Source organism: Marmota flaviventris, chromosome 1 (assembly GCF_047511675.1).
Source record: "Marmota flaviventris isolate mMarFla1 chromosome 1, mMarFla1.hap1, whole genome shotgun sequence".
NCBI lineage: Eukaryota > Metazoa > Chordata > Mammalia > Rodentia > Sciuridae > Marmota > Marmota flaviventris.
The window spans coordinates 136530873-136546565 of record NC_092498.1 but is presented as its reverse complement, the minus strand read 5'-3'; the positions used below and the strand labels follow the sequence as shown (position 1 = coordinate 136546565).

Below are 15693 nucleotides of genomic sequence, written 5' to 3'. Positions count from 1 at the left end.
GCCCTCACCCGAGGAAGCAGTTAGGATTGGACAGATGGGGAGCGAGGGGGCGGGGCCCGGGGCAACAGCTGTAACGGCCGCGCCGGGCTCGCAACCGTTGTAGATTCCGCGCGGGGCGGGGAACGCCTTGGGCCAGAAGGCGCTGAGCTGAGTCGCGCGTGATGACACGAGCGATGGGTCGGGGTTTGGGTTGAGGCCGCCCCTCGAGGGGCAACCTGGGCGCGCGCGTCAGGCGCAGAGCTCTTTGGCTAGCCGGTCCGGCTGGGCTCAGCCGTCCGCCGAGGGGGGCGGAGCAGCGCCGGGTTCGTGCCCGGTGGGGGCGGGGCGCCGGCGCTGTCACTTCAGCACCAGGAAGTAGGTGGTCCAACCGGCCAGCAGCAGCGCCCCGATGAGTACCGTGTAGCTGAGGAGAACGAAGGCGAGCAGCTCCCGCAGCACCTGCAGCACGTGGATGGTGGACGACGCCGGCATTGCCCTGCGGGAGCCGTGGAAAGACCCTGAGCTCGCAGAGGACAGCTCCCGAGCCAGCCCCGTCCTGGGCAGGGGTTGTGGCGGAAAACAGGTCCTGGCCCTCAAACTGAGACCCCAACAGTGCCAATTCTTCCAAAACACCCTCCGCTTTGCATTTGCAGTGGAGAGCTGCTTCTAAAGCAAAAATCGCTCTCATTCTTCCGCTCAGATCTGGGCTCCGAGGAGGCAAAAGCCTGGTCCTTTCCAGCCCCAGCCCTCTCCTACTCCTTAATTTTTAATGCCGCGGGTGCCACTAATGGGCTTGTGGAGTAAAGCTTGCTTTTCCCATCACTCAAGCTCAGCCCTGGGAAGGAAGGGAAGGCACAGGCCTTCACTGTAGCCCCTCTGCCATTTCCCTGGCCCCAAGGCTTCTCAATAGCAGACTTTGAGGATTTTTGCTTTGTAAAGTCCAGCATGCTTGTCTTCTGGCCAGCCAGGATTGCTGGGGTGCCAAACTGATTGCTGGAGCATCAGTTTGACTGGGCTTGTCTCCCTTCCACCGTGTCTTGTGCATCTGTCCCAGCCCTCCTAACTTCACCTCAGACAGAATCCAGTGGTAAGAATCAAAGCAGCTTTTTACCTTCTTTGCTGCCTGCCCAGCAGCTCCCCTCAGTGCCAGCCATTAGCTTCCCTCTTTCCCTATTTCACTCACTTGGCAAAGTTTCCACGACTCTTCCACTGTCGCAGCTTGTGGCTCCTCTCTGTTCTGGTGCTAAAGGTTGGCTTCTGCACACTCCAGCGATCTGAGCAGAGCTGTGAGGTCTTCAGGCAGCAACCGCTCTCAACAACTAGGTGTGGTCTAGCGACCAATTACAACCTCGGTGTGGTCCCTGAGCTCTCAGGAAACTGCGCAGGCAATCCCCAGGCCAGGCGGGGCACTGGCAACTCTGTCTGCCCTCTCCTGTATCACCTCCATGGCCCACAGGGCTCCGCAGGAGTTTGCAAAATTCCTGGCTCAAATGGGCTCAATAAGCAATACACTAGGGGGTATTTCAAGCCTCTTCTTGTCTTGCTAGTCTAAACACTTTAGGTGGACTATGGTGCCAATAGTTCTAATAAACAAGTCCCATCTACTCAATCTGGAAAGCCATTGCCTTAAAATACGGGAGAGCATGCGGTGCGTGTGAAAACCAAGCTTAGATGACCAAGGGCTCCAGAGTACTAGATTCTAATTTACGAAGAGTTTAGCAGTTTACAGACTCCTTACACAGGCATCTTCCCAGGCATCTGTTTCCAATGTCAAGCCTCCAAATGTGAGGCTAAAGGAGCCAGGTGGGAAAGCAAAGAGCATTTTCCCAGAGGTAACAAGGAAAAGTATAAACTTTATGCTGCTTCTGATTATTTTGCTTATACTAGATTTTAGTTAAAGACTTTTTTGACCTTTGAAAAAGCAGGTACTGTGGATATCAACCATTTTATAAACATCATCATTCAGGAGCAAATGGTTCCTTAATTTAATCAGGATCTCTTATTATCAAATCATTGCCTTGGCCACAGCCTAACTAAAAACAGGAGCAGAACATTATCAAGCTGCTCAGGAAGTAGTAATTGCTCCCCTAGAGAATTGGTCATCTGAAGGGCTTCAATGTCTTACCTTGTCAGAGGAAAGAAAGGATGGCTGAGATTTATAACCTTGCCCCATAACAAATAAGATAAAAAAAGTCGGGCTGTTCAAAGTAGGACCTATTCTGTGCGCTTTTAAGCTCTTATATCCTTCAAATGGCTATGTCAAGACAGTTACATGATCTAAACTTTGCAGCTTCTACTCACCCCCCAATTTGGGGATTTATTTAATTTTTTAAAAAGAGAGAGAGAGAGAGAATTTTAATATTTATTTTTTAGTTTTTCGGCGGACACAACATCTTTTTTTTTTTTTTTTTTAATGTGATGCTGAGGATCGAACCAGGGCCGCAAAAGGCGAGCGTGCTACCGCTTGAGCCACATCCCCAGCCCCCAATTCGGGGTATTTACAGAAGTGGAGTAATTGAAGCTAAGAATGGCCACATGACATGAAAGCCTCATGAATTTGTTTAGAAGTTAGAATCTGAGAACTTTTATATCATTGCCCTTTCCTTCAATTTTCTGACAAAAAAGCATTCTCTATTTTCATAGTATGTGATTAAACCATAAGATTGCTGGGTTAGGCGTGGGGATATAGCTCAGTTGGTAGAGTGCTTGCCTCTTATGTGCAAGGCCAGCACCACATATGCACACACACAGGGAAAAAAACAAAACAAAACAAAAGCCCTGCTGGGTTTGGTGGTGTACGCTTAAAATCCCAGCCACTTGGGAGGCTGAGGCAGTAGGATCTCAAATTTGAGACCAGTCTTGGCAACTTAGCAAAACCCTATCTCAAAAGTAAAAAATCAAAAAGGGCTGGGTGTGTAACTTAGTGCTAGAGCATCCCTGGGTTCAATCCCCGCTAGTGCAAAACAAAACACAGGACTGAATACATCAGATACTATCTAGAGTACAGTTCATCATCTACAGATGGTCTGTGAGGCCTGCTTTCCTGTGCCTTGCTATCTTTATCACAGCCTCTCTTCCTGCCTACTTTAGTCACCTAGTATTTTAGTATTTTCTAAAAAAGTATTTTTGCTTGAATTCAGCTGATGAATACAAACACTTCTGTGCTTCTGTTGAGTGACAGGCCTTTTTTTTTGGTGCTGGGGCTTGAACCCAGGGCCTTTTGCATGCTAACACACACTCTACCAATGAGCTTCACTCATCCCCAATCCTTGAATGTCTGTTTTTTAATCTTTCCTTTCTTAACTGTTACACTCTTACTCCACAATTAAATCAGTTAAAATACTTATTTCCCTGTTGGATGAAATTCGCAACTGTATAAGACACAAAACAGTAAGCCCAATTAGTCTTTAACATACAATTGAGAATAAGACATAAACCAGCTTGAAAATTCATTTCCAGTGGGAGTAGAATGGAACAAAACTCAACAGACCTTTTCAATTCTCTCCAAGAATGAAAATTACATGTTTTTTGGGTTTTTTTTTTGGTTTGGTTTGGTGGTTCTGGGGATTGAACCTAGAGCCTTGAGCATGGTAGGCAAGTGCTCTACCAACTGAGCTACACTCTCAGCCCCGACATGTCCAGTTTTTAATCTTTCCTCTCTTAACCATTACTCTTTTGCTCCACAGTTAAAATACTTATTTCTCTGTTGGGTAAAATTCACAATTGTATAAGAATTATATGTAATTATACGTAATTATCTACGTAAGCCAGATGTGGTGGCCTATGCCTATAATCCTAGCAGCTTGGAAGGTGAAAGCCGGAAGATGCCATATTCAGGGCAACTTATAAGACCCTGTCTCAATATAAAAAATAAAAAGGGCTGAGGATGTAACTCAGTGGTAAAGTCCAGTGCCCCTGTACTCAATCCTCAGTACCAAAAACAAAACAAAAACAAAAAACCCCCACAAAAAGTGGTTATCCATGTAGACCTCTTTATTAAAGGGACACTGTCTACCCAATAGACAAAAATCCAGACCCAATGTAAATAATCTGCCTCTCTGAGAATAAATGTGCCATTCACATATCCTTTCTCAATTTCAAGTATTAAATAAATGTCCACAAACACATATAATATGTAATTATCCACCACTTTTTCTTTGCATACAAATGAAGTAACTGATGTCTCATCAATGTTGAATGCATTTTTAGACGCTGACCTAGCTATGCTCTGAGTAAGCAAATGCAGAGTCACAAGTGAATGCAGACACATGAGATTACAACTGAGTGTCTGTTCATAGAACAGAACCCCCAGCCAAGGAGACTTGACCAGACCTGAATTGAATCCCATGAACCAAAACCACGGAGGGACAAGATAGATTTCATTCTCTAAAGGAGCTGAGGCTGAGACAACTGTTAGGGCTCCAAAGTATAAACTAATCTCCCTGGAATAACAAGGATTTGAAAAAGGATTTTCTAAAACAAGAATGGTTTTCCATTTCCAAATAATGAACGTCAAGGCCAGATTAATTCCATGAGAAATCTTTTAAACATCACCTCTGCCACCCTTCATTATTTTACTAATTTTTTTTAAATACAGATTTTCTTTTACGCGTAACATGCACCATACTCATCAGAATCCTACTACTGAAAAAGGTAAGGGAAAAACCTATGTGATTAATAGTTAATGATAGAAACCACACCAGGGATGGAATCTGGCAAAGCTCCCCAGGTTGGTTTTCTCCTGGTTGACCAAGTAATTTTGCTGGAAACTTGGGCAATGGCAGAAAAGCTACCAACTTGGTCCCTTGCATGGTACCCTTAACTCCCCCAGATGCTGGGATGAGCAGAGGAGAGGCAGGGATCACATATGAACTTCGAACTTCTCCACTCACATCCCTACTGTCCAGCACAGCTAACAGTCCTCAGTAGGAATAGTGGCAGCTGAGGTCACCAGATCTCATCAATGAAATCAACCAGGGGCAGCTGAGGTCACCAGATCAAGGACTGCAACCAAACTGAATATTTTCAAGCAAAATGGATGAAAGTGGCCACTGGGAGCTACAGAAGTGCACAGAGTAGTTGGTAACAGGGGTGGAGTTTCAGTATGCTGATGAAGCAAGAGTCACCACTGCTCACGGTGGGACCAACTAGATGTTGGGCCCATGTGGACAGGGAAGAAAACCTAAACCTCAACAGAGGCATCTGTCCTGGAGTGGTTAAATTCTCTGGAAACTGTTCCCCAATTATTATATTCTTCAGTGTAGAAATAGAAAGCCCTTGATAAGTATGGAACCTACACAGATGTAGCTGATCAGAGAAAATATAAATTTTGTGTTTTGGGGCAAGAAGCTCCCTAAAATCTCTTGATGTTTAAGAAGGAAACAAAACTTGCCTTAGGAATAAGATAGAAATTGAAAACACAATTATAATGTGCCATTCCTCTACAGGAAAAATAAATCACTAAGGACAACATTAAGCTCTAGCCCTCAACACATGACCACTATCATAGGCCTGATGCATTTCCTAAAAATATAAAACTGTAGACTAGAAGTTGGACTTCCCCTTCTATTTTCATTTTTACCTCCACAGTGTCTGTGTTCTTATTTTAAGAGCTGTCCCCATTTGTATAGCTATATGGATTATCCAGTCCCACCATCTTTACTGCATTTCCAGAGTCCTATAATGAAGATCCTGAACTTAGAAAATTCAAAACCAAAGTCTCTTTTACCCAGGTTAATTTTCTTCTTCTTTCTTCAAGAAATTATGAACACAGAGGAGCAGAAAGGAGAAAAGGAACAGAAAATAGTATAAGAAGCAAAACACAAAGTAACTTCTGTATTCCTGTTTCTTCTGTGGGTTCACTTCCTTTCAGCAACTTGTTCAAAAGGCAGCTTATTCTGTAGTGCACTTGTGAAGTCTCCTTTGAACACCCTAGAAAGGTTTCTCCATTAGAGCCTCTATCCAGCTAGTTCCATTCATTAGTTTAGTGGTGGCAATTACATACTCTGTACCTCCATCTTCCAACTGGGAGAGAAACCTTAGGGCAGCAATTTCAGCAAAGGTTACACCCCCGAGGAAAAATATTAGAGTAACTCGGTTTTCTCCTGGTTGACCTAAAATGTAAACATTTCAGAATTCAGAAGTAATTATTATTGGTGCCTTTCTTCCTGCCTCTTAATAGATTTTTCAAAACTCATAAGAATAAAAAAGTCAAATATGTCTTAGTACAGACAGCTCATTTGAAACCAGGAACACTTGATTTTAATCTTAATGCTTTTTCAAACTCCTGAGAGCCTCACTGCGGAGACTGAGAGTTGTTCCTCCCAAGAGAATAACATGGCTCAACTAACAATATACATTAGCAAGTAACAGAAGAGGTACACTTGACTCTGATACCTAAGTACTTTACAAATGTCTTTTACAAAGCAGCTGCACAATACATGAAAACCACACTAATGGCACATAATTATCTGTAGACACTGGACTGAGACTTACGTTTTTTTTGAAGCCCTGTGGGCAGTGGCTGCCGTTCTTCAAAGTGGGGGCCTGGGAGGATGCGAAGAACCTCCTCGATACTCCGCCAGCCAGGCCTGGAAAGCAGCTGAGCCAGTCGCACACTGAGGGGGGCATAACCACTGTACACATAGGATATGTCTGTAGGATTCTGTCAAATAAATAAATAACACCTGGAGATAGAGATTCAGAGCCACCTGTACCTTTAGAGGAGCCCCAAATTACCTGATTTGAAAGCAGAAACACAACTCTCTCACCCATGCCCTGCTCCAATCCACCCCAAATGGACTTTAGTTTCGCCAGCTAGGACTTCATTTTGACTCAAATCTTGAAAATTCACTCAAAGAAACTCTGGGTATTGAAGATGAATAAGTATCATTTGATTTGCCAAAAAATTTCTTAGATGGTACCATGACACTTTAGCTGAATAATAATGCCTACAAACCTTTGAACCTAGCAATTATATTTTTAGGCATTTATCCTACAGAGGTGCTTTTAGACCATTAGAGATAAACCAAAGAAAAAAACATATTGATTGTAACACAGTAATTGCAAAAGGCTACAAACTGCCAAAATTTCTATCTTAGGAATCTGTTAAATCACAAAATAAGGAATATCCTTAAAACCACCCTGTGGGGACTAGGGATGTAGCTCAGTGGTAGAGTGTATTCTCAGCAATGTGCAAAGCTCTGGGTTCAATTCCCAGTACCAAACAACAAATCAAAAGCCCACTAAGTAGCAATTAAACAGAATGACTGGTGTGATTCTGTCTGCACATCTGTTCTCTGAGGAAACAGTCATATATTTTCCATTCTTCTCTCCCACCTAAATGCATGCATGGAAGATTCAATGGACACGAACATGAGCCCCTTGAGGACCCAGAACTATCTTTTCAGCTAAAGGCTGACAAAGATTATCACATTAAGGTGGATACTGATGAAAATGAGCAGTTTCTCTTGGGGGCTTTGATATTACACCACCTGTGGACTTAAATTGGAAGTGTGGTTTGGGTCCTGTGCATATTAGGGGACAGCACTTCCTAGTTCTGTAGAAGATATTAATGCAAAAATGCAAGCAAATATAGAAAAAGGTGGTTCTCTTCCCAAAGTGGAGAAGCCAAGTTCATCAATTACGTGAAGAATTGCTTCCAGATGATGGACTGATCAGGACGCTATTTAAGATCTCTGGCAGTAGAGGAATTTTCTTTAAGAAAATAGTTTGTTAAAATTTTCCATCTTATTTCATTTCTGCAACAGTTGATATCTGGCTGTCCTTTTATAATGCAAAGTGAGAACTTTCCCTACTGTTTGATAAATGTTATCCAGGTTCCACTGCCAAGAATGTGTTGTTCAAAATGCCTGTTTGGTTTTTTAAGATGGAACTCCACCCTCTGTTTGGTTTTTAACTAACTATATATGGAATGTTATGATAGGACATAGTAGTAGTTGTGTTCAGACATGGAAATAGTTGTGAAACAAAAATATAGACATGTGAAATAAACTCAGTATTTTATTTTTTAATATTTTTTTTAGTTGTAGATGGACATAATATCTTTATTTATTTATTTATGTAGTGCTGAGGATTGAACCCAGTGCCTTGCACATACTATGCAAGTGCTCTACCACCGAGCCACAACCCCAGCCCCTAAACTTAGTATTTTGATAAAGTAAAAATAAAAAAGAATGAGAAAGAGCAGGAAGGATCACCGAAGCATCTTCAATATCTCTAGTTAAGTGATAGGTGGGTTTGGAGGGAGGAAGATAAGAATGGTAAGGAGAGCTGAACTAATAGATTATGCACATGATGCAACACAAAAATTAAGGGTATCTATTTTCCCACTGGGGAAAAAATAACCCAATTTTGCTATTGATGGAGAAGACTAGTTATAAGCATTTCTTAACAAAGGCAGTCCAAAAAAGTCCCCCAGAAACAAACAAAAGCCTAGAAAACAAAAACCAACCAACCAAATAAAAAAGACAATAAGAAAAAAAATTTAGAACTATTACAAAATACAACAAATGGAAGCCAGGCATGGTAGCACATGCCTGCAATCCCAGCTACTTGGGAGGCTGAGGCAGGAGGATCACTAATTCAAGGCCAGCCTTGGCAACTTAGCAAGACCCTGTCTCAAAATAAAAAATAAAAAGGACTGGGGATACAGTTCAGTGGTAGAGCATCCCTGGGTTCAATCACTAGTACAAAAAAAATAATAATAATAAAAATAAAGCTAACAAATGTAAAGCAAAGTATACATGGGCTGGGGATGTAGCCCAGTTGGTAGAGTGCTTGCCTTGCATGCACAAGGCCCTGGGTTCGATCCCCAGTGCGCTCATGTGTGTGCGCACACACACACATACACTACACAAATGTATATGCTACTTCGGAGCATAAAAACGTTTGTATGTGCATAGAATCTTTCTAGAAGAGTAGATTACAACTGGTTCCAGTGGTTTTACTCTGCAGGAACTGGGTAAGCTGTGGAACTGACTGATTCTTGCTGGTCATTTCCCATCAGCACCTCCTGAGGTTCCCCAACCTTCTCCACAGAGCTCTGTGCCCTGGAGATGGCCTGGAGGTGCTATGTCAACACTCTCCCACACCCTGTTTGTGTTTGCACAATTGCATGGGGAGGGGTGGTGGAGGGCAGCTGGAGAGTGGGCAGCAGCATGAGGTCAAGGCTTGTACCTCCCTGCCTTCTATCTGTGACACTTCTGGGGGCTGGATGTATGTCTCTACAGTTTTCATCAAGCTTTCTAGAATAACTTCTCTGCCCTTCAGGCCTCAGTTGGTGAGGACTCACCACTGCACTGCCTACTAGTCTCTACTGGTTCACATCTTTATTTTTTTTAGGTACCAGGGATTGAACCATTGAGCCACATCTCTAGTCCTTTTTATTTTTCGAGACAGGGTCTTGCTAAGTTGCTTAGGGCCTCACTAAGTTGAAGCTGGCTTTGAACTTGTGATCCTCCTGACTCAGCCTCCTGAGCCTCTGGGATTATAGGTGTGTGCCACTGTGCCTGGTGCCCACATCTTTATTAATCCTCAGGCTCTCCAGTTTGATAGCATTATGTTTCCTCCTGAGATTCTGATGGACACAACACACAAATGCATTACTTTTTCAAAAAATATTAGATGTGCAGATTAAGTAGCATATGTTGTCACAATAAACTATGAAACCAGTAACTGACTGCAGTTAAAGTGGAGGAGTGCATCTTACTTGTTCGTTAACATCATCCATCCAGAGGCGTAATGTTTTCCGAATTGTTGGGTAGTTGTTTCTGCCCCCTGTCTGTGGCTTTAGCAGGCCGGCCTTCTCTAGGTTGTACAAGGTCAGTATGTGCTCATAGCCATAGGTCTGCAAGAGAAATAATGTGGCCTTGATGTCAGATCAGGAAAAGGGCTTCTTCAATTTTCAAAACAGAGCACTTTGAACAAATCGATTTGATCTGTACTTCAGACAAAATAACAAGGTCCAGCAATAACTCCTGATGAGCACAGGGGACAGGGCATGCTTGTCCATTAATATTAAGGCAGTTCATTGTTTCATAGTAGAATTTAAATATATTTTTTAAAAATTATATATATATATATATATATATTTTAGTTGTAGGTGGACACATACCTTTATTTTTTATTTATGTTTTTGTGGTGCTGAGGATGGAACCCAGGGTCTCACACATGCTAGGCAAGTGCTTTTCTACTGACCTACAACCCTAGCCCAGGATTTAAAATTTTTAAAGTCAGAATTTATGGGCTCAACCTAAGTAAGCATCAAATAAATTCTATTTATATGTGGTATATGATTAGCTCTAAAAAAGGATGAGGCAGATCTACACATTCCAATAAGAAGTTGGAGATGGACACATTTATTTACTTTTATGTGGTGCTGAGGATTGAATCCAGTGCCTCACATATGCTACTCAAGCGCTCTACTAATGAACCACAACCACAGCCCATGAATATATTTTTAAGGACAAAAAAGAGTTAATAATAAAATATTATGTATAATAGGATTTTATTTCTGCCTTTAAAAACGATATAAATAGTAGCCAAAACCTGCAAAATACTTTCTATCAGCTGAGCATGGTTCTGGCCTGAGCACTTCATATTCTTTTATGGCTCAGTCATCCTCATAAACCCATAAGGTAGCTGGGCATGATGGTACACACTTATAATTCTGGCGACTCTGAAGACTGTAGCAGGAGGATCACAAGTTCCAAGCCAGCCTCGGTTTAGTGAGGCCCTAAGTAACTCAGCAAGACCCGTCTCAAACAAAAAAAATCCCCCAAAACCAGGAGGTAGGTATTATCTCCATTTGAGTTACTTATTTGGTATCTGAGACTGAACCTAGAGGTGCTTAACCACTAAGCCACATACCTAGCCTTTTTTATTTATTAATTTATTTATTTAAGTTTTGAGTCAGGGTCTATAGTCCACGTCCTGAGTGAGCTATGGAAACCAGGGTCATTCGGGTGAATTTGGGCTGACGCATACAATTCACACAGACACGGAAAATACCTTTGTCTGGGCATTTAGGATGGCTTTTCCATTTCCAGCTGTAAGCTCCCACAAGGTGGGCAAGAGAAAAACACAGGAGGCTGGTGAGAGAGAAGGAGCACGTCCTGAAGCTCAGCTTTTATTGGGGGAAGCTAGTCAATGGAACATTCTATCCAAAAAAGGGCAAGTGGTAGGTTTATAACAGGTGGGTGTAACTCAACTCCATCGGGTAACACCCAATCCCAGAGCTGCACCTCTCCTGGACGAGCAGAGGTAAGTCCACATGCATTGCAGTGGGCACAGTGCCAATCCAGTACCTCTTTACTCAAGACTCAAAGATGCCAGGGCTGGGGATGTGGCTCAAGCAGTAGCGCGCTCGCCTGGGTTCGATCCTCAGCACCACATACAAAGATGTTGTGTCTGCCGAAAACTAAAAAATAAATATTGAAAAATTCTCTCTCTCTCTCTCTCTCTCTCTCTCTAAAAAAAAAGACTCAAAGATGTGTGCATAACTCTTGTTCAGGGAAGCCCCCCAACAAGGGTCTAAGTTGTTGAGGCTGGCCTTGAACTTGTGATCCTCCTGCCTTAGTCTCCCAAGTTTCTGGGATTACCAAGCCTGCACCACCAGGCCTGGCTTCATTTGAGACTTTTAAAGAACTTGCCCAAGGTCACACAGCCAATAAAAGCAGAGCTGAGCCAGGATCCAGCCAGTATCACTCTGACATCTATGTACATAAATGCACTTTGAATACATTTGAAAATAGGAGACTGGAAGGATCCACACCAAATGGCTGATATGGGACACATCTGAGGAGGGACATGGGACTGAGTATGGGTCTGAGGGATGTTCATCTTTTGCTCCATGTATTTCTGCATCCTTGGAATCTTAATGCATATGTATGCTTTATGTATAACTCAAAAAAAGACAAATGCAAAAAAAAATTAACGAGTCCTTAATTTTAATGATAATAAATTTAACAATACAGGTAACAGCAAATAAATACTGCCTGAGACATTTTTGAACAGGGGGATTTTTTAAAATAGCAGAGGAAGCAAAACAAAAACAAAAACAAACAAAAAAACAAGCAAAACCAAAAAATAAAAATACATACATAAATAAAACAACTGTGAACTTCTTCCTTATTATAAAGTATTAGGCTTGGGGTGGAGTTGTAGCTCAGTGGCAGAGCGCTTGCCTAGCATGTGTGAGACTCTGGGTTTGAGCCTCACAAAGATAAATAAATAAAATAAACGTGTGTCCATCTACAAATTTATATATATATATTTATTTATTTAAAAAAATAAAGAAACAGTTTATTTCTGATAGCAGTTCCTTAACAGGGAACTGTTATCAGAAATTTGCAAAGTTATCTTCCTCCATCATGCAACTGGCTCATTGAGGTGAACATTAGGCCTAAATTGCCTGGGTTTTGGCACTGGTTTTGACATTTACTAGCTGGTGACCTTGGGCCAGTTATGAAACTAGTATATCCCTTAGGGGTTTCATCCACAAACAGGGGATGATAAACTCATCGGGCTGTTGTGAGAGTTAAACAAAAGTATATTCATAAAGCTCTTCAGATAGGCCCTGGCATACAGTAAATGCTCAGTAAATGCTTGCTACTGTTCTTACTATCAGATACAATAAATAACTATAGTTAATCAGAACAATTCCTCTAGGTGTTAAAAAATTTAAGATTGTGGTAGCAATGTACCAAAATAGCCATTCTGTCACTTTCTTTTTGCTTTCCCCATTGACCAATAAAAGACTTTAATATATCTTACCTGGAGAATTTCTCTTTTGTAGTAATCCAAGACTTTTTGTTTGAGTCCACTATTGCACACTGACTGGAGGCACAGCAGCCTTAAGACCTTGGTCAGTGGATGCTTTTGGGCGATGCAATCCTCTATGTAATTGTTGACCTAGAAATAAAGTATATACATAGACTGTTGCTTTTAGAGACTTAAAGAACTTGATGTTTAGAATTATTTTTCTAAGTTAAAGAAAGGAGATGTGCAGGAGAAAGGCTCATTATTTTTTCTCACTTCTCAACCCTGACTGAGGTAGCTACCTCAGCCCCTGCCACACACACTCCCAGGCACCACACAGACACACCAGTTCTCAGGTCAAATTACAGGAGCACCAAGCAGTGAAGACAGCTGTGGCCAGTCCCAATGCCTGCCCTGACAGGTCTATTTCTGTGGACAAACTCCTGAGAGATTGCCAAGTGTTTGGGACTTGTGGGACCTAGCCTATCTCAAGAAAAGCAGCAATTTAGTGTAAAATAACAGGAATATTTTTAGAAGATGGGAATTTTCACAAATGGAATAATTTAGAAAATTAATAAGGCTGAATTTTTTTGGGGGGTGGTGGTGCTAGGGATTGAACCCGGGGCCTTGTGCAAGCTAGGCAAGTGCTCTACCATTGAGCTACACACTAAGCCCCTATGGCTGAATATAAAGTCATGATATAACAAATTCTCTCGAAAAGTAAATATCTTGTTTTTGCTTTTTGCAGACTGAACCCAGGGCTTCATGCATACCTGGCAAGCCCTCTACCACTGAGCTAAATCCACAGTCCCAAAAGCAAATATCATTTTTTTAAAGTTTTTTCTTTTTAGTTGTAGATGGACACAATACCTTTATTTTGTTTTTATTTTTATGTGGTGTCAGGGATCAAACCCAGTGCCTCACACATGGTAGGCAAATGCTCTGCCACTGAGTCACAGCCCTGGCCCCCCAAAAGCAAATTTCTTAATTTACTTATTATAGTCTTTAAAAATCTTGGATTTCAGGGACCATATCCCATTTCACCATGTATTGCGCAAAGTATCTTACATAGAGTAATGCTAAGTATTTTTACCCGACAAAATCCACATTTTCACATTTTGCATTTGCTCATAAAATTATTTAGGCATGGCACAGGTATCAAAGCAATTGTTTATTTGACTACAATCTTACGTTTGGTAAACTTTCAACTATTTGTTATAACAGTTTTATTGTCTACATACCTTGTCAGTGTCTATTCCAGACATAAACTCTTGTTCCACTGTTAATTTATCAAAGAAGTCTTCAGAAGCTAAAATATAATTAGCAAATTTTCAACTCAGAAATTCAATAAAAGTGAATTTGTTTAAGTGGTTTGCTTTTATACACAAGGTGTGATTAAGAAACAGGACATGCAAAAAAGAAAGCAAGCACAAGTTCAAATCATCAGCCAATGAGTGTATTTTACCACTGAGCTACATCCCCACTTTTTTTTTTTTTTTTAATTTTGAGACAGGATCTCACTAAGTTGCTTAGGGTCTTGGAAAGTTGTTGAGGCTGGCCTCAAACTTATGATCCTCCTGCCTCAGCCTCCTGAGTCACTGGGATTACAGGAATGCATCATTAATGCATTATGAATTAATGAAAACTCATTTCCCAAGAGCATTTCACTTTTGTCATCAGATTCAACCAATTTGATTTCCACTTCTGTTAACATAAAATCAAAGGACTGATTTTCTAATACAATGTTTAAGATACTTCATAATCCAAGGCACTAAATAGGTTGTAAAAGCTGAGTAGGAGTAGGCACGCCTACTCAGCTTTTACAACCTATTTAAAATTTTTTTTTTAGTTGTAGATGGACATAATACCTTTATTTATTTTTTTACGGTGTTGAGGTTCGAACCCAGGGCCTCGCATGTGCTAGGCTAATGCTCTACCACTGAACCACAACCCCAGCCCCAACAACCCTATTTTTTTTTAGAGAGAATTTTTTTTATATTTATTTTTTAGTTTTCGGCGGACACAACATGTGGTGCTGAGGATCGAACCCGGGCCGCACGCATGCCAGGCGAGCGTGCTACCGCTTGAGCCACATCCCCAGCCCAACAACCGTATTTTTAAATGAACAAACTCAGATCCAGTTTAGTATAAATCTGAGCTTTTTTCAAAATACTCAACACAGGCTTTCTGTACCAATTTTGCAGTAAACTCTCAAGAGAAAATAAAATTAAAAAAAAAAACAGAAACACCATATTGTTCTAATTAAGTAATCCTTCACAATAGGAAAAAAAAATAGACTAAAAAAATTAACTGCCTATTAATATGAGAGCAATATTATGCATAAATTTGGGACAGGGGGCAGGGTAGGGGGATTGAATCCAGGGCACTTTACCACTAAGCTACTTCCCCAGACCTTTTTTATTTTTTTACTTTGAGATAGGGTCTTGCTAAGTTGCTGGCCTCCTGTGTGATCCTCCTGCTTCAGTCTCCCAAGTTGCTGAGATCACAGGTGTGTGCCACTGCACCTGGATGCATAAATCTTTTCTCTTATCTATATTCTAAATATTTTGTCATCACTAACTGCTAATGTGCACATTTACTTACGAGAAACATAGGATGTTAAAACAGCTGACTGGGCTGGGTGTGTAGCTCAATGGTAGAGCACAAGCTTTGTATGAGCAAGGCCTTGGGTTGCATCCTCAGTGCAGAAGGAGTAAAAAATGCTGACTTTCCCAAGGAAGCCTCAGTGTGTATGGGAGTCAGCTCCAGGTGGAAGATCATGTCAAAGGATACTTACTAGTGACGTCTTTGATCAACTCTGCAATCGAGGTATGATTTGCAAGTGAGCCCCTTGCTGCCTGCATGTGGGGCAACTGGGAAACAAACTGCTTAATTTCCCCCACAGTCTTGGCGTTGTGCCTTTCCTGAAATAGA

General features: G+C 41.6%; 2 protein-coding genes across 2 annotated transcripts in view; both read right to left on the bottom strand.

The window, feature by feature from the left end:
* Positions 1 to 5: 5 nt before the first annotated feature.
* LOC139706890 (uncharacterized) lies at positions 6 to 2244 on the bottom strand. The gene is made up of 2 exons (XM_071616488.1): positions 1163 to 2244; positions 6 to 475 (listed from the first exon to the last, which is right to left on the bottom strand). The coding sequence occupies exon 2, from the start codon at positions 469 to 471 to the stop codon at positions 337 to 339; it is 135 nt and encodes a 44-aa protein (XP_071472589.1). The 5' UTR covers positions 472 to 475; positions 1163 to 2244; the 3' UTR covers positions 6 to 336.
* A 1707-nt stretch (positions 2245 to 3951) lies between these two features.
* Positions 3952 to 15693, bottom strand: part of Vps33a (VPS33A core subunit of CORVET and HOPS complexes) — a 28544-nt gene continuing 16802 nt past the window's right edge. Inside the window, exons 8-13 of the mRNA XM_027921362.2 lie at positions 15557 to 15683; positions 14001 to 14068; positions 12775 to 12912; positions 9710 to 9847; positions 6475 to 6643; positions 3952 to 6092 (exon numbers count right to left, since the gene is read on the bottom strand). Coding sequence (XP_027777163.1) covers positions 5911 to 6092; positions 6475 to 6643; positions 9710 to 9847; positions 12775 to 12912; positions 14001 to 14068; positions 15557 to 15683 — 822 coding nt within the window. The 3' untranslated portion in view covers positions 3952 to 5910. The remainder of the gene's footprint in view (positions 6093 to 6474; positions 6644 to 9709; positions 9848 to 12774; positions 12913 to 14000; positions 14069 to 15556; positions 15684 to 15693) is intronic.

Bases quoted from the DNA above. Each gene is read 5' to 3' on its own strand.
- LOC139706890 (XM_071616488.1), bottom strand. From the start codon at position 471: ATGCCGGCGTCGTCCACCATCCACGTGCTGCAGGTGCTGCGGGAGCTG.